The sequence below is a fragment of the Coffea arabica genome, chromosome 11e (assembly GCF_036785885.1).
Source record: "Coffea arabica cultivar ET-39 chromosome 11e, Coffea Arabica ET-39 HiFi, whole genome shotgun sequence".
NCBI classification, from domain to species: Eukaryota; Viridiplantae; Streptophyta; class Magnoliopsida; order Gentianales; family Rubiaceae; genus Coffea; species Coffea arabica.
Genome location: NC_092331.1, coordinates 52343684 through 52363456, shown reverse-complemented (window position 1 = coordinate 52363456; position 19773 = coordinate 52343684). Strand labels below are relative to the sequence as shown.

The following is a 19773-nucleotide window of genomic DNA, read 5'->3' as shown; positions in this document are numbered from 1 at the left end:
AACTTTATAAACTAAAGCAATTTGCTCAATTACCACAAATCTCGTCATTAAAATTCACAATTGTACACACCATTGATGAGGGTCATAATACTTCAAAGTTCAACTACCACACAAAACCTGCATGGTTTTTAAAAAAATAACAAGAAAAACAGAGGGGTGGGTTGAGCTCCGGGGGCACTAGGATACATAAACCAATCGATAGTATAGGTAGTTTCTAAATGTTTTTCTGAGAGATTATTTGTAGATTAATATTTTAATATTGAGTGAGCTATAACTTTCCTTTTTTCATAAGTGTAGGCTATATGCAAACTACATGTATCAAAAGATTATTTTGTTTTGAATACAATTTAAAGTATACTTGCTAAAAAAAAATATGTGTTTGGAATTGGTCGGTTTACTGTTAAAATATATGGATCTACATCTTCTAAAGGATGATAAATCTCTAATTTTTATAATATGATAAGAGTGTTCAATTTGACTTTCACAATATTAGATATTTTGGTTGAAAATATTTGGGCTTTATGGTTAATTAGCTAATTAAGATTGCAAGTATACTATTGTCAATTTGTAACCTTTAATTGGGCCATGTTCTCTTATCGAACTAACCAGGGAAATAGGTAAGATTTTGGAAATCTCAAGGGTCTAGGTGTACTATGAGAATTCTAAGGAAAGGTTTCCAAATTATCCCTAGAAGCTAATGGTATTTTTTTTTTGAACCTATTTTTTAGTAAGTCAAGGTCCTAACTTGACTCCTATTTACATCCCCTTTCATCTTACTACCCAACCGAACTGTCCTCCCTAGTATATTTTCTTTGAATCATTGACTCAATCATTCTTCTAATTTTCATGATTTCGGGCAAAAAAGGAGAGGAGGTCAACAATTTTTAGGCAGCCATTGCCTTTTAATTTGTAGGGTTTTTCATTAAAAAATAAAAAAGGATAAGCGTACGGTCAATTCTCCACTCATATGAGGAGGCCACCAAGCCACTCAACCTCAACTTCCCTGTTCATATGGCCAACTCTTTACTTCGCCCGGTACTTGTAGAGGTGTCAAAATGGGTGATTTTGATGGGTTTAGATTGGGTAAAATGGGTAATGGATATAAGTGAGTCAACACATTTATACCCATTTAATTATATGGGTATAAATGGGTAAGTCAAAAAATGAATTGGATAACCCAATTACCCATTCATAACTCATTTATTTTAACTTTTTTGTAAATTTATTTAAATTCATTTTTGCAAACTAAGTTATCAATTTATACCATCCTTTGCACTCACCATTAGTTTTAAATATTTATTTATAATGCTCAATAAACCTAATTATCAATTTTTTTCCCATATGTACTCTATGTCGCAAAATTGCATATTATTTAATAATTAAATAATAAGAATATAAAATTTTGAACTAAGTACTACAAAAGTTAACATAAAAACTTAATCAAAAAATTTTGAACTTCTAGCATTTTTTCGTGTGTAAATTTAAAATTTCATTTTGGAGAAATAAGAAAAGAGACTAAAACTTGTCATAAATTGGTAATGGTGAGAAAAGAGCAAGTTAATGGGTGGGGGAAGTGAGGAGATTTGTGGGAAGACAATTCTAAATTGGTTAATTGGGTTTGATGGATTACCCAATAATACCCATTTAATACCCATATGCAAAAATTTAACATACCCATACCCATCTATTGATGGATTACCCAATAATATCTATTTAATAAATAGGTATTATTGGGTAACCCATTTATACCCATATACAAAAATTTAACATACACATATCCATCTATTCATGGGCGGGTATGGATAAATTTAGTTAAATGGGTTTGTTTAACAACTATAGGTACGTGTCTATTATAAATTCAGCTATACTTTCATGAATATATCAAAGACGTCCAAGAATTTCCATGAATATGAGCACAGCCCTGGTGGCTTTCAAGATGTTTAGAGAGCACCCAATTGTTGGAGATGCTGTTGCTACTGCATTGACCCGTTGTATTCTCCTCTATACCACTCCATTCTGGACAATGATTTATAATAGGGGGCTTCTTGATCAGGTACGCAGGGCATTGCAATCATTTTGTTTTTAATTTTTGAAAAATAGTTGCGAAGGAGGAGGAATTGAAATGGCAAGAATCTAAGCCTTGTTCACAAACGAGAATCCATGCCACACTTTCAATCATTGAACATTAAAGACATTTAAACTGATTAAAAGGTTACAATGTATCAAAAGTTTCTAAAGAAAGGGCCATTTTAAAGCACTACTTTTGTATTGAGAAAAAGAGAAAAGAGCGAAGGAAATTTTTTCATTATTCTTTGGAGTTTTCCTTTCTAGAATACTTACGGGAAGCTTCTGCATATTAGCATGGGGCTAGTTTTCATGCTTTGCTGGCCACTGTTCAGGTAATTTAAATTTACGTACTAACAAAGTAGAGGGAAAAAAAAGAAAAGAAAAGAGGCCACTCTTATTTGCTTGAGAATAGAAATGGCGTTTAATTTAATTTATTATGATTTTTGACAGTTCTGGTAATCAAGGAGGGTTTTTAGCAGCTACGGTTCCTGGTTTCAACGCTTTCAAATTGCTTCTTTTGGGACTCGAAATGCGGAAAGATGAGAAGGCTGTTAAGTTGATGAGCGGATTGGGAGATCACTATAGGTTCTGGCACCTTAACAAAATGTACTAGAACACTAAACCAGATTACGTAAAGGACATTAATTTTCTAATCCCACACTCAACTTCTATTCCATCCTACTCTAGAGAGATGGGGAATCCAATTAAATTGTATAACGGACTACAGAGAAGGCCCATCCATACCAAACGGGTACATTAGCACACCCATTATATTATTTTTACTTAGAGTTGGCAAAATGGGCGGGATGGGCGGGATTTGCTTGGGTTTGAGATGGAACCGAGTCATATGGGTTTGGGCCCAACCTTACCCATATGTGTTTTGGGACTAACTTGGGCGGGATCATTTTGGGATGGGTTTAGATTGATCCCGCCCAATACCCAAATCCATTTTCTACATATTTTTTTTCCTTTAATTCATTTTTTATTTTTATATAATTTTAATATTTTTGATTTATTAAATTTCTTTTAGTTTTATTAAATAAACATGCAAGTGCTTTATACTCAAGATTCCCACCAAAAATTGGATTAACAAATAAAGGAAAAGATAGATATACAACCATATTCCAACATATATCAAGATGGCCAAGGTCCTTAGGATGTTGAATATTTATCCTTATCATTGTCCAAGGATGACAGGTCTAAACTAACTGAAATGTTGGAAATTCTTGTGGATAATGACTAGGAAGACTACTAGATTATATTCGCTGGTATAACTATAAAAATTGTTAAAGATAATTTTTGAATCTAAGATTCCGTTTGGATTGACTTTTTTTTCAAAAAATAAGTTTTTCAAATACAATGTTACAGTAATATACAATAACTCAAGAAACATCCCATCCATATTAATATATCAAATATTTCAAAAAAATTTTATAGTAAATATTTTTCATATACACTGCTACAATAAAATATTTCAAAAACACCTACCAAAAACAGCTAATCCAAACGGAGCCCTTGCCATTTGAGCCCAATGGGTACCCAAGTATTTCCCATCCTTTCCCATTCATTAATGGGTATAGTTGGGATGTGTCCCAACTTAAACCCAATACCAAATTATAATACCCATCCCGCCCAAAGTTCCTTTGGGCATGGGTAGCCCATTGGGACTTGGGACAAATTGCCAGCTCTATTTTTACTGTAGGAGTTGGGGTTTGACTCCAACCTACGAGCTAAAGAAGGATCTTATATCCTTTCTGGTTGCCGATTTACTTTTGACAAGTTGATTTAATACATTTCCCGTCAAGACTATACATCGTGATTAACAGCCTTTAGTGCAGTTTTGTGCAGCATTTTATAACAGCCATATAAAAGACAGGTTGAATATTAGGGCTAATTGCAATATGCACCTTTAAACCATGCATTTTTCTCTCTAAATTATCAATTTGTGGCATGTAATTGTCCACATCAATAAGTTGAAGCCAATTTTGATTTTCTAAGTGTTTTTGAATGCAACGACTATAACACACCTAATTATTTTTCTTTTTTTTTATATAAAATATGTGAGAAGTTTCGAACTCGAGACCTTTCACTTACACTCCCTCCTTCTGATCTATCCAACCAATCGCTTTTCCCTTATAACACACCTTATTTGCTTTTGTTTATCGAAGTACTTTTATTCATTTATGGGTACTATGTCTGTTTAAGCAAAAAATATCTATCTAATTTGTTGGATTTGAAATAACCAATATGCTACAAACTGATGGTGTAAGATACTTTAATGCTACAATCGAAAGCTAAAAGTAAAAAGCACTTGTGATAGTTTGTGGGTACATATAACAATTAAACATTGATAATATAATCAACACGAGGAAAGTCATATAAATTGTGCGATATAATTCTATAGTAGCAAATTAAGACAAAACTGAATTTGATCCAAACACATATCAATGTTGGCTTAATCAACTCTATCATAACGATATGTTCAATCAGTATTTTCCTGATTTAACAGGCTTTGAATGTTGTGTGTGGAGGTTCCAAGGCTTGAAAATTATGCAACTCTGACCATTAGGATTTACAAAATGCTTCTACATATAAACATGATTCTTGTCAACTTCCAGTGCAAAAAGCGTAGTTGAACTTTTCTTCAATATTTGTAAACCAACTTATCCAACTTACCTGTTGCTAGCTGGTTCCCAGGTTTACAGGTTTGATCAACCAAGTTAAATAATTATTTGCTTTGAGAAGATTAAAATATCATTTTTGCTTTTTAACTTTGAAAAAGTACAAAAGATAGTTATTGTAAACTTTGATTAAAGTGTATTGACATGTTTTTAACTTTGACATATTTATTTCAAGTAAAATCAACTGTTAAAAGGCAATAAAAACTAAGCAGCACAAAATTTCCATATTGTCTTCTTCACCAATTGCTTAATGATTGAAAACCTCTACATCTTTCAATGCCTTCATAAACTGAGCTTGGCTAATTGTTTCATTCAGGCAAATTCTCAAGGCATCATTTTATTACCTTACCGCAATCTCCTTAGCCTGTGTTGTTTATTGGAGAACTCTCCCGTGGCTGTTGCGGCAGTATGCAACCTTTGTGCTGGAGACGATACTATTCTTTGATCCATTCTCATTTTCTTTAACCACATTATCAAGTCAAATCCATTGTTTCTTGCTTGTATGCTTTTTTCTTATTTCTTGTTTTTCCCCCCGTAAAATAAAAACAAGAACCAGTGTCTACCTGGTATTTGGATTTTGTATTCTTATCCTGCTCCAGGTATAGCTCCTATTGTGGGGAGGCTTTTCGGGAGCCTGAAATTACCATACAACAAAAACAAATCCATTGCTGGAACTTTTTCAATGGTAGCAGCTAGTTTCTTAGCATCCATCTGGTAATTCCTGCTTTGTCTTGATACCAAATATCAAAACTTGATGTACAGTACTCTGACAAAAAATGGTTGCGCAACAGGTACGTGCACTATTTCTCGATATTTGGGTACCTTCAAGAAAGCTGGAAAATGGTATACAAATTCTTTGTGGTGTCTCTTGTTGCTGGGCTAGTGGAATCTCATCCTATCAGCACAAAACTTGATGACAATTTGACAGTTCCCCTTGCTTCGACTGCAGGTAAACAAGAGGGATTCATCAAGGCCATCTGAGGATGTCATTGGTGCTGCCAAATGATGTTATTGAAGGCATGTGTTAATTAGTTTAGTTAAACATGCATTTGTAAAATTATTTGTGTCAATTAATTCGGTCAAAGCTAAACTCAATGGTCCAAACTTCTCCAAGGTCTTTGATTTTTTGGCATATCTAAATTTATCTGTATTGAATTCTGAAAGAACAGCAAGTCTTGGTTTGTTAAAGTGTTAGGATGTTATTCGTCATAGTTTTTTTTTTTTTTTTTTTTTTTTAACTTTGACAGTTTCCTCTTGTCTATATTGAAATTCAATGGATTTGAAAATGAGAAGTTCTAGGGCAAAATTTTAAAACAATAATTGAAAGCAAATTTGGATTGGGAGGGCCACATGATTTTTTTTCCTTTTTTTTTTAAAATTAGCTCGATCGACACATGCAGGGATTGATTTGAACAAGACCGGCAAATTGTTCAGATAATAATCATGTAGAAAAAACTACCTCATGAATGTCTACATCAATGATTTAGTTCCAACTTACCAACTGGAAAACCATACAGCGACCATGAATTAGAGAATGGAGATACATTCCATCCCAAAAAATTTTTTTTTTTTTTTTTTGAGAATATATGCAAAGATTTTCAGCAAAGTTCATTCTATCCGCATGCTTCTTGTTAAGTTCAAGGATATAAATCTGTCTACAATGAAACCAACAATTATGTTTTTATTGCAGTACTTAATAACATTTGAGTTCCATCTTTTTTATTCCAATGACATTTATAAGTTTCTTCACCCTTTTTACCAACAATTGATGATCAATATCCATGAAATTGGTAACAAGAAATGCCTAAACATTCACTAAGGCCTCCGATAGTAAGCAATTACGGTATAACCAGTCTGGGCAAAGGTGAAGGCAAAAAGAAACATTGAACCTATTACAGATATACTTGCCCATGGATTCTTAAAGTAAGTCCTAACAAGATTGGCTCTCCAACGAACCCAAGGTCTACTGCAGTATTTGATAACCTTCTTTTCGACCACGTAAACTGAGCTATTATCTCTGGTTAGTGAGTTGAATAAATCAGCAACAACTTCATCCTTACCAAGAGAATTTTGGATGATCCCACAAGAGCGAAGGAGACTAATGTCCTTGGAATCTCGGATGATATTGTTCATGAAAGCAAGATAGTTAGTCACTTCTCTGCCTGCCCCGACGTGTAAACGCTCGAAAGCCAATAGGTTGAGAAAGAATGTTTCAGTAATATTATCCACAACAATTACAGGAATCTTGAGGGTGACGCAGAAAACACCCTTGTAGAATCTTATGTCCTGGAGACTTGTACTTCTGCTTCTTTGAATTTGGATTCCTGCTTCGTGAAGCTCTGTTGCAGATGGAATTGTCTTCTCAAGAACCCAACTTGGCCATATTTTTCCACGTAGATGACTGGCATCGGAAGGCAAGAGCAAAACCCTGTGACAAATATCTAATACATGCAAGGATTTGTCTATGGATTTGTGGCGACTGTAACTGTCGAGATTGTAGAGGCGAAACAACAGCTTGTTGACATAATCCTCTGCCTATATGCAACATGAAGATCAATTGCTCAAAAGTTGATGTACTCAGAGCTAGACTTGCATATATAGAGTATGATAATCTAACGTATTCGTTCAAATCAGCGATTTGAGATAACACAGTAACATGTTATAAAAGTCGCAGAAACGCAAATAATGAGAAGGAAAATGATGTAAGCCTGTACTGTTTATATACCTTTGTTACTAATACTTTGCAAAATTATGGTAATTTAGAATAAATTAGTGCTTCCTTTAGGGTATGCACTATCCAAATTAATAGTGTAAGGTGTGAAGTGATAACAATTGATAAATTTATGGTGTAATTTTATTCAAAAATATAAGTTAAAAGAGTGTAAAGTGAGAACTGATAACAGTTTGTTGGTGCAAAGTAGAATTAATCCAAGAGAGGAGACCTGAGTATTAGAGGCACCTTCAGCTGCAACAAGCCGATGAAGAACCAGCATGGGCAGCTGATTTTCAATCATGAGCATGTCACGCATAATATCTGGCATGACGTAGACGATTCCATGATTGCTGAAATGGGATCGCTTTCAGCATAGCCCTCCATGCTTCGAGTGAATATCCTCAAGATCTCTAGCATAAAACAGCCATCAAGAATCATAAGTTGAAGGAACCTTTCTGTATCTTCACGCCAATGATTATCCAATGATTGATATGCAGCCCGTAGATCATCTACTACTATATTTAAGCATTCAATATAAACCATAATAGGTTTCCGGAATCTCCTGAGGAAGTGAAGAAGAGCTCTGTCCTTGTGTTCTTCCATTGGCTTTAAATTAGCATGGCCATGGTAACAAGGGCCAAAAGAAACAACTTGAGGTGTGTAAGCGTTCCTGTTCAGCTTAATAATGGAGGCTGGCAATCGATAAACAGACAGCCGCTTCCACCGTTCATTCTCCGAATAAATATCAACTTCATGCATAACTCTGTGATCCAGTTCAATTATCCATCTCCTAATTTTTTCATGCGGCTCAACTATCCAGCTGTTGTCACTCATTTTCTTCAACCAAGATTGAAGGTTGATTTTGAGCCAGGACAATTCTTGCTCTCAGAACACTTGAGCTATCATTGAAGTGCTGTATGAAATACACAGAGTCTCTTAAAATTTTAAAATCTCTTTTCTATGGGAAGAAGTTTGGTATCAATCTCTGACGCAACAGGGGGCGCATCATCTTGATTTCGGGCTGTTCTAGATGCTTTTCTAAATCATAACTCAAGTTGATTTGTACAATAGAGTCTTGTGTAAAAATACCAAAGAATTGTGCTTTGCTCCAAAGCAAACTAACCCCTCTTCGGTCTATTGAAATCAAGAAAAGAATAAGTTCTATCAGAGTAACTTTTATGAACCATCGTCAAGAACATGTTAGAGTACTATTAAGTAATGTTGATTTAGTATAGATTTAAATGGATCCCATATTCCTTTCTTGCGCATGTGTAATAATCTTTATTCTGTACTTCTTCAGTCTAATTCTTGAATCTTGATGAAAGCACATGCAAAATGGATATTTCCCCGTCAGTTTCTTTGCAAAACAGCAAGTAATTGTGTCCCTTTCCTGTAGCCTAAAATCTCTGGAATTTTTTTAGAGGTCCTTCTGAGCATGTCTTCCACATTCCTTTCGTACCAGCTCTTTGACCTGGGATCAACCATTGATTCCATTCTTTCAATTCCAAAACAGCCGATTTTCTCCAGCACTGTCCTCATCTCTTGACAGAAGCTGCACATATAGGCAAATTGCATGAATCAATTTATATGGATGCTTTGCTCCTCCCGTATAAATCAACAAATCACTGGTTTAACCAGTAAGCCAGTTGGTCGAACCAACACTACGTTAATTTTTTATTACATCATCAAAGTTGACAAACGGAATAAAAATCAGCAAAAAGATATTGTTACAATGTTTCGATTGATATCTAATATACTACTATATTAAAAGTAAAAGTATCATGACTTGTAGCATTATAGAGTGTAGGCACTTTTTTTTTATCTTAGTTTTTATTATGTCTATATTATCCTCCCGTGTTTCAATTAGAGTTATTACATTTTAATTGTGGCAGCAATTAAGGATATAAAACATTCCAAATGATTAGATCTCAATATTGTTGGTAATTAAAATTAAAAAAAACTCCCTATTAAAACTATTTACTAATCCTTGCATTCCATCTTCAATTCTTCTGTGCATCAAAGTTTCTTATCCAAAGCAATTTCTTACTCGAAATAGAGTGACCAACTATATTAGCCGCAATTTTAATATCGTAAAAAATATGAGTATCAAGAAAATAGATGCTATTAGAATAGAAGAAAAAAGATAAAAAGAAAAGAGTCCATATTCATTTGAAGAATCTTGATATGGATATGACAAGACATATGCATAATTATGTGGTGTTTATCAATATGAAGAAATACAAAAACAAAACCAAAATAAAAGAATCCAACTATTTCTAATAATTGAATTTCAGTTGACAACTAAATAGCCAATCTAAGATAATTGAGCTGTCTAAATCATTTACATTCTTTGTTAACCTAAATAACACTTACAGCTCATTTGGAAGGGCAAATTTGGTGAGAAAGGAAAGAATTACTAAGGGAAGTTGAATTTTTCTGACATTTGGAATTTTGGATGGGAAAGAATTGAAAAGAAAATGAAGAATATCATATCCCTTTCAAGACAGAAAAGCTATCCGCCCAAAACTGGGCAGAAAACGAGAGAAATGAAGTGGGTCAAGTACGTGAAATATTTCATATACCAATTTTACCTTGAAAGGTTACAATATAACTATGTAACCTAATAGAATATTCATTTAAATTCAAGATTTAAGGGCCTTTATGTAAAGCACGATGTTTTCTTTCTATTTTTCTTCACTCCCAAACAAAGGAAAATTACATCATTCTCTTTGTCCTCAAAAACTTCCAAATAATAGGAAAGATATTACAATCTTTTCTACTCTATTGTTTTCTTTTCTAACTTAAGATTTCTCTTCTTTTCTTTTCTTTCCTAAATTCCCAAACTAGCTATTAGAAAAAATGTAAATAATTCAAATTCAACAATGCACTTCACATTATTCAATTCAAATTATAAAAAATTAAAAAGTTCAACTAGAAAGATATAAACTAAAATAATTAAATATTCATACAAAGTTGGATATAAGCACGGTTCATATATTTTACTCTTAAATGATTACTTCATTCTAACTATACAATTGCACTTTGGTTGTCTTAGCAAGAAAAAAAAATAACATTCAAAATGTTATGGCAAATAACATTAAAAATGTTGATACAAATTTTTTTTATTTGTTAAAATTTACTGATTTCATTAGAAACATATTCATGAGTATTATTTTCAAGTCAAAAAAGGCGCATCTAGACTCTAGTTGGAAAATGAGCTTATGGAAGGGATAAGTGTGCCAAAAACAATTAGAATGACAAAATTTAACAAGCCAATTCATTTACTCTAATACCCCTCTGGAAATTAATTTTATTGTTTAAGTCTTTACTTTACTAATAATTATGAATTCTGTTTGCTAAGTTCACACTTGACATGTGTACATATATTTTTAGTTTAACATCTTTTATCCTCGATTAAAAAATACAATATTATGATGTAATGGTAAAATAGTATGAGTATACAACAATTTTGGTGAAACATGACCATATTAAATTTTTTTTTATCAAGGTTGAATCCATAATTTACCAAAAAGCTCAAAATAAATTCAAAAATCAATAGATCAAAGAGTTTGAATCTAGATAGTCTTTGTAACAACGATTGCTTAAAGAAATTGAAAATATAAAATACTCTATTATGAGGTAAATAATCAAATTTTACAAAAAAAAAATTATATAAAAGATGCTATATTTAAATTAATATAATCACGTGCAAAGTAAGTGAACTATTACCGGTAATAATAAGGTACTGAGCCTGAATCGTCTTTTTTATTTATACTCAGGTTTTATCACTAAATAGTTAGGTGTCACGTCTGTGTATGCCTCGTAAAAAGGAAATTTAATGAATTAAAATTCATTATGAAGTGCACACTAGGTGGAGTGACTAATAAAAATGACGCATTTTTTTCCTTATCTGACACTGACTAATTATTGTTACCCATTTATACTAAGGCGTTGACATATCATGTAAATACATTTTGTACAAAAAAGGACATCTCACACATGCATTATGATATTCTCATAATTGATACACTTAGGTATAAATAGATTAAAAAGAAAAAGAAACTATTATGTTGCCTTCATCGATTGTCTTCATATCATACCATTTCCATTGATTTTTCCCTTGAGTTATTAACTAAATTTTACAATTTCGTATTGAAAAAAGGCTATGAGGTGTGAAACTTAGCCAAGATGAGGTTTGAACAATTCAACTGATCAAGATCACTAGACAAAAATGTATAATCACCTCAACTAAATCACAAGAAAAAGAATAAAGTATTTCTGATTCAAACCAAGGGATCCTATAAACAATTTCGGGATAGCTTCTGCATAAAATTCAAAATCTACAAGAGGACTCTCCAAGACTCTCCAAGCCTATGGTTTCTCCAAGTCCAAACCTCATAATTAGTCTTCTGCATTTTACTTCCTGGGATCGTATGACCAATGGACCTGACCTCCACCACAGTAGATATCTTACCAAAAATCTATATATTAACACAAAACTATATATACAAAATTTAGGTCAATTTGGATATCCCTTTGGATATGTGGACATTTCCTGGTCTGATCAAGAACATAAGTTCAACAAGGAGAACTTGACATGCAAGCAAATTTTTCCTTTCTCCAAATCCAATTTAGCTCCTGTCACCAACCAATGTCCTGGATTATCCTGAGGCCCTTTACACAATTGTGAAGTGTCTACAAACTTCAACAGCTTTTGTGTTTGCACTGGCACCGGCGGCCCTGTCGGATAAACCGCAGAATCCACCACAACGGCGGGCATTTTCTCCTTATCCAAAGTACCGGAAATCGACGTGCTTATGGCTGAGAAAATGCTCCACTTGATGGAGTTTTCCGATGGACATTGCATCCAATTTGATTGAACAACACAACAATTTGAGACCTTTGAGTATAACAGTCGAAGATGTAGCACTGTTTTTGATGATTCTTTCTTAACATGGATTTGTGCCCCGGTAACAATGAATGCTTCGTCTGTTTTGGTAGCCCATTTTGGATCATATCTCACAGGGGCTGTGCATATATGTGAAAATTTTTTCGATTGAACTGCTTCCATATATCGATCATCCGTGATTTCTTCTGTTCCTCGCCATGTTAGAGGGTCATTGATCTTGTCTTGGAATAATACTGGAGCATTTGATAAGTGTTGCAGATGTATTGCTAACCTGATAAAAGTCCAATTTTTGTTAAATAAGAATGCTAGCCAATTTTATTAATATAATTTCAAGATTGATCACCTGTCAATGCAAATAAAAATTTTTGAAAAAAAAAAAGCAAGAATAAAAATTAATGTTTATTAAGTTGTATATATAGTTTTGTTTAATATGAAAATCAATAAACTGTTGCACAAAAAAACGCATACAAAAAGATGAATTTGTGACATAATGTACAATGAATCATAACGAAAAAAACACTAAGTAATTGATAACTTGGATATAAAGAATCTAAAAACTTAAAACATTAGTAATAAGTTGTTTCTTCTAATTCACCAGGAAAAAATATAACCATTATTATTATTATTTGTCAGAAACCACATTTGAGAAGCCAGAAGCCAAGAATACTTGGTGTTTGATGTTGGCAGGGAATTTGATCCCTCAACCAGCACCCCAAGAGAGACTTAAAGGTTCTCCTGGTTTAGGAAAAACAGATAACCATTAAAAAAAAATGATTGAAGTCTGCATGCTTTATCCATCTATCATTTTAGTGAAGTTCTAAAATTAAAATTGACCACAGTTTGCTTTTTTTTTTTTTTTTTTTTAACTAAATACAACCTCTTTGTCTAGGCTAACAAATACAACTTCATTCATTAGTGCATATATTCACCAATATTGAGATTGTCAAGCAATACCTGTTGCATTTCATACCCTCCAGGTACAACCGCATTCCCGTTACCGGTCTCTTTCCAACTATAACCTACAGCAAAATTGTCCCATTAATTCATATACAAATTATAATCACCAATGAATCTATTTAGTATACGGTTATTCCTTTGATAACAAGAACATGAGTTATATATTATAATATAGATTAACTTTTTATATACTGGCAACATAATAATTTTTTTATAGTAACAGTTTCAGATATATGCCATAAGTGCATGATTTGAATTTTAAATTTGAATTCATATTATATGTCATGATCTAAATCTGCTATTACAAATAAAATTATGCACTGACAATGTATAAAAAGGTTATCTTTATAATATTTATATTTACTAAAAGGAGAAAAAGATAAAAATAATTACCTTAGAGGTGTTGACATAGAGCTTAGGGCCCATGAAGTTGAAATGCAGAGTGGGGTTTTGTCGAGCCTTGTTTCTTGTTGGCCCAAGAGGAAGATCATTGTGAACTGGAGCCCACATTTTGTGGGCTTGGAAGTCCAGAAAGTACTGCAAATCATTAATTGGTGGTTTATCTGCAGATCATGCATATACAACACCAGTTATTCACTAATGACTTCAAGCCCAATGGAGTGGAAGCTTTTATACTTTTATTTGTATTCTTCTCCTCTTCTTCTTTTTTCTATGTGGAAAAAGATCCATTTTCAATTTCATTTTGTCGTTGAATATATAATTATAACACAACCCATGATTTATGCAGTTTTCTCAATTACAACACAAAATTATCTATTATAAATTACTAATTCATTTTTTTATGAATTACTAATTCATGCATGTCAAAGAATTAAATTAAAAGTATGCAAAAGCTAACATATACATGTAATAAAATTAACTTACAACGAAGATAGAGGTTGATGGCATGTGACAAGAAGCCCTTGCCAGGCACACCTTTGAGCAGAGAGGTGATGGGAATGAAATTGAAATGGATTGCATCTGGCATTGATGGAACTGTTAGAATCCACTCACAATGAGTACTAGTAGAAGTATCACCACCCCTTTTTGAGCATATAACTGTTATTCCCTGCAGAATATATTCATATCACAGGTTGGAAACATAATTTAATCAAATAGTGTATTCATTTCTTAGGGTCTGTTTGATAATATAAAAAAGTGCTGAATCTGAATTTTTTCAGACATTCAGATGTTTTGAGTGTTTGATAAATGAAATCTATTTGTTGAACTTGTTAAACAGTGCTGAACCTATGTGTATTTTTTTCAGCACAAGAATCCTAACTGAATGCTTAATTCTGATAAGAATCAATAGAATTTATTTCAGCTACCTTATCTTATCTACCAAATCTACCCTTGTTTATTAATTATGTTCAAAATTTTTATCTAATTAAACAACATAATATTCTCTATCTAACAATTTTTAATTTCTCTTTTCTCCCTTTTTAATGACTTTTATATCTTCTCCATGCTCCTCATATAATATATTTCATATTTTATGTTAATTTGATTTAAAAATAAATATTGTCATTTTCATACCTAACAATTTTAAACTAATTAAATCATAGATTCTATTTCTTTTTTGAATGAAAGGATATAAGGGCAAAATTGTCAAATTAAATTTATTAAGCATTTAGCTATAAATATTTATCAAATAGTATAAATAGGTTTAGAATTAAAATTCAGACATTCATATATATTTTTTCAGTGCTTAAAATTCAGCAAATTAATTGTTTCAGTATTCAGATTTCAGAATTCAAACTTCAGAATTCAGATTCAGTTTTATCAAACGGAACCTTAGTCTTTTGATCTTTAACAGCCAAATGAGAACACTGCTGTTTGTGTGTTTTTTCTTTTGTAAAATACCCTGAATTTGATTTTCTTTAATAGTAATAGTTTAAAAGTTCCTAAGATATTAGAAAACTACAATTTTGGGCTCTTAGCTTTTCAGTTTTCTAAGTTAATGTGTCACATTTCCTTCGATTGTTAATTGAGTCTTTCAATCGTCTCTAATGCACTGAATTATTCAGTAATGAGGTATATGAGATGGAGGGACCAACTAATTTACTAACTTTTGAGAAACTAAATTTCTCTAAATTTAAAGGGACCAGACTAAAGATAACCTCAGATTTCAGAACTAAAGCTCCAAAGGTTCATTTTTGTTCTTAATATACTAAAACTTTCCTTAGTGTGTCGCATTTTTTCAATCATTCTTTTTTTTTAATCCTCTCATCTTTCTTATTCCTAACTGTCAGGTTCGGATCATGAATCTGACCGTGAAAAAGAATCTAAGAGTTTTCTCCTGTTACACTCATATTTCGGACCATGCTCATCAGACTCTAATAATTTTTTGTTCCAAGACCAGTCAGACAATTCAATGTTATATAACCTTGAGAAACCACCACATTAGCTGCCTTATGGAGTCTTGAAGAATTCAAATACCTGATTGTTCATTTAAGATCTTGAGAATTCACTTCTTTCTAGCAAAATTGTGAGTGATCCTTGAAGAAAATAGTCATGGGAATAGAGTGCAATTTTGGAAAAAAAATTATAAATTGCTTCCCAGACCTGAAGTTTCTAGGAATACTAACTAAATTTACCATTTAAGCATTAAGATTCACCAAAGGTCAAATATTCACATGGTAACATGAATTCTTGGACCAAGTGTACCCCATTCCCCATAAAAGATCACAACCACCGAGTTGACCAATCAGTGGAAGAGTTGACATGGCACAATTATTAGGGACATAAAAATGGTATACTGTTTAGATTATTTTTTCTTTATTCTTGATGCCTAAATATTTTGGCATCAAACATTAGATTACTCGATCATTAATTTCAACAACAGCAACCCAATATGTAGATATGAATGAACAAGAAATATCACTGAATGATGAACCGAACCTACATCTTTCGTTGTGATTGATGAGAAGCTGTTGAAGGGGTTAGGATGTGGATCGAACACATTGAAAGCCTGAGGTGCCTGTATTCAGAGTACCATGTTAAATTAATAGATGATTATTAGTGAAAACTAGACAAATTACAAGATTTTCACCATGAAAACTAGACATCTTATTTTTTTCCCCTCCTTTTTTAAAGAAGATCAATCATGATTAAGTAAAACGTCTTACCATCTGAACTACACTTCATTGTTATGAAAACCAGATATCTATCGAATATTACTTCCAAATATAAAAGCTATGCAAGAGTGCTGTTTGATCAAAAACATTAAGAAAAAAAAAAAACTGTCTTCATGTTTTTATAAGAGGGTAATACGGAGTTACCTAGCTTGATGGTAAGGTAATTTTTGTTTTTAACCAAGAAAAATATCAAGATGGAGGAAGTGAGAAATTAGTTTTTGAGCAAATTTAAGAAACCTTTTGTTTTTGTTCTCTGGTTTTCAATTGATGAGGAGAGAAGCTGCATGCCCCAGTGAACAGCTGATCTCCAAGAACATCCAAGTGGCTCTTGAGTTGAGATGGTTCCAAATTAGAAGATTTGTCTTGTCTTACTAGCACCACGTCTTGCCCACCTATGCTTAGTCCCACAATAATGTGGGTACCATATTTCTCAATAAATCTGTCAAACATCAACAATTAATCATTATAATTACTTATAAACTGTCATCAATATCTCAATTAAGTGTCATAACCTTCCATTGTTGTACAATATCGTCAATGATTTTATTCACTTTTTTTTAAAAATAAAAAAAGAAAAAGTAGAGGTTTTAATCACTTTTAGACACGATAAAAATAGCATCTACCAGCCAAATGCAAGTCATTTCTCCTGGCCAAATTTAGTTGTCCTTTTTTTTCCTCTTGGATTTGGACGTTGGAGGGGAAAATAGTCATAATTGATATTATCATGTTAGACAAAATGTTGACCAAATTCATAACGATGTTTAGAGGATGTTTTGTGATTTGCAGCTATTTTCATTGATCGACGTACCTTTTTTTTAATTAATTTTCTGTAGCAAATATTTAATTCTTTATCCCAAATCTTTTACCAAATTTCAACCAAGGAAGCAAATTTCAAAGTTGTTGAATTTTTACCAAATCTAACTCTTGACCATTGCAGAAGCTATCTTCAGGTCATTGTTAGCAAATACAAGAAGAGGCAGAATAATCGCCTCATTCATTAATTTCTTGTAAACGAGATGAACTGATTAAAGGTCTCTCCCCTGTGGAAAATTATAGCCACCAGATTTTTAGCATGTGTACCAAAAGCCCTGGCTGGCTGCTATCCAGCCTATCATGTTGAGAAAGCAACTTGTGGTATTCGCCGTCGATTTTGCTGACTTTATGGGTGGATTCTACGTGGAATATTCTTGATCTCCCCAGAAAAAAAGGAAGAGGAATTTTGTAATAGATGTTGATGACTTAATTGGAAGGACTATATACCCAATTATAAATTGAAAAAGTATACATTAATTGTGTGCATATATGTTAGTTGTGGTGCAACAAAGGCACGTATATTTTATTTGTGTAAAAGTTTTTTTTTTTTCAACAACCGAAATTACTGGAAAAGTTTATTGACTTGGTCAAGTTTAGCTATTTGCATGAATACCTGCCATTTTAGGTCAACTTTTTTTTGAGTGTGGATGAGGTAAAGGTGTGGTGTCAGACACCAACCAAACCATGCCAAATATTGCCCATTTAACTGCCAATTAACTTTTGACCAAAAAAAAAAAAAACTGCCAATTAACTACACATTACTATCAATTTTCTTGTGCCCATTCTTCCATTGGTAAACTAATAAATGCCCTTTTGCTCCATTTTGGTGGATGAGAGAGCCAAAATATTAAATTCATTATCTAAAGTTGATATTGATATTTGTGCACCTTTCAAAGTAGTACATATACATTTATATTTGACAAGAAATTTGGAAGAGAAACTTTTATCCTACACTAAAATTGTACTTATTGACCAAAAAAAAAACTAAATTTGTACTGCCATCTTATTGGTAAGTTATTGTTTAGCCCCATCAAAATAATTTACACCCCTCTCCACCAAAATGGCCCTTTTTCTTCTTCTTTTTTTTTTTTCTTTTTTGCTTGCTTTTCTCATTATTGCAGGGATTGGATGGGGTATGCTATGTTAACTAGATAGCAAGCAGTTTGCAGAAAATAATGCATAAAAATTTAAGGATAATGCCAGATTTTTAAGATTTCATAGTTATGCTTCATGTTCAAGAACCACAAAAACATGAAAAAACAGGCTAGCGTGTAACACTGATGCAGAAGTGTAAGGATTATTACCTTGCAAGAGCAGCTGGATCCCAGGTGGAAGGAACAGCATTCCGGACTTCGTCAGCAAGAACAAGAGGATACCGATCAATGTGGACATTGAAGAGTATAATGAAATAGCCATCAAGGCCTAAACACTTTGTATTTGCTGCATCTGTTGCCCATGAGCCACTCTGGAATCCAAACATTGAGTTGAACATCCCTGATGGTACTTTTCCAGGAACTGAGGATTTCTGGTTGAAAAACTCTGACATCTGCAACAATTTTGTTGAAACCAGGAATTCTAGTAAAACCAAAAATTTTAATACTCTGGTCCGAACACGCTTATCTTCAGAGTTCTGACAAAATCTGATGAAATCAATAACAAGAAGAAGAAGAATTACCTGGCTAAAATCAAGGATATCGGATTGATATCGAGTTCGATCACCTTTATCACACTTGATATCAATTGAGACATCTCTGAAGGCTCCAAATCCCGGTACAAGAAGTTCTGTCGTCTCCCTTTCATTAAGCCAAACCAGCCTTTCTTTTCCCTTGCAATATTTCAGTCGAAAATCAGATGTTATATCGAATCCTTTGCCCAAACTGTTAAGAGCCCTTTCCACGATTCCTTCTGTCATTTCTCGTTCTGCCCTTTTGTTTTCTATATGGAAATCAAGTTCTTGATGCTTCCAAGCATTAATTGATGAGGAGAGGGAGAAAGATAGAGAGAGAGAGGGAGAGAAAAAAATAATGTTCAAGTTTAGAAAATATTTTAAGCTGCTGAGGAATAGAAGAAAGCCGTTGAATTTGAGAATGTTGATGAGTTAATATATAGTTTCCTTATATTATTATTCAGCACAAAGTAGGCTGGAAAATGTAAAGAGTTGAATAAAAGACAAGACTTGGTAAGAGAAAGATACCAGTAGGAAATTAGGAAATTTCATTCCCTTTGTTGTTTTCTTGTATACATGGCTGGCCCAGCAACAAACTTTGACTGCTCGGTCTAGATGTGTATAGTGTGTAAGATTCTATTAGCATTCTTGGCTTCACACAGATATCAAAAGGGCAAGAGACGGTTGAAACAGCGAAAGGGATGACTGGTTAACTTGCATAGATCTTTTTTAGTTTGAGATTTCATGCATCTGCATAGCAATGTGAACGTGAATTTGAAGGATTACCGTGTATTCCCCAACTTTTAGCCAGAATTATATGCATATGTTTT

At 32.9% G+C, this 19773-nt stretch overlaps 1 protein-coding gene and 2 pseudogenes across 1 annotated transcript; 1 reads left to right on the top strand and 2 right to left on the bottom strand.

The window, feature by feature from the left end:
* Nucleotides 1-1909: 1909 nt before the first annotated feature.
* Nucleotides 1910-5729, top strand: LOC113718482 (farnesol kinase, chloroplastic-like; annotated as a pseudogene).
* An 834-nt stretch (nt 5730-6563) lies between these two features.
* LOC113719580 (UPF0481 protein At3g47200-like) lies at nt 6564-8295 on the bottom strand (annotated as a pseudogene).
* A 3415-nt stretch (nt 8296-11710) lies between these two features.
* LOC113718759 (MACPF domain-containing protein At1g14780-like) lies at nt 11711-19390 on the bottom strand. Its single transcript, XM_027243675.2, has 8 exons — nt 18953-19390; nt 18582-18823; nt 16702-16903; nt 16233-16307; nt 14213-14396; nt 13721-13890; nt 13325-13389; nt 11711-12641 (listed from the first exon to the last, which is right to left on the bottom strand). Exons 1-8 carry the CDS (start codon nt 19187-19189, stop codon nt 12026-12028), a joined length of 1791 nt encoding a protein of 596 aa, XP_027099476.2. The 5' UTR covers nt 19190-19390; the 3' UTR covers nt 11711-12025.
* Nucleotides 19391-19773: the final 383 nt, after the last annotated feature.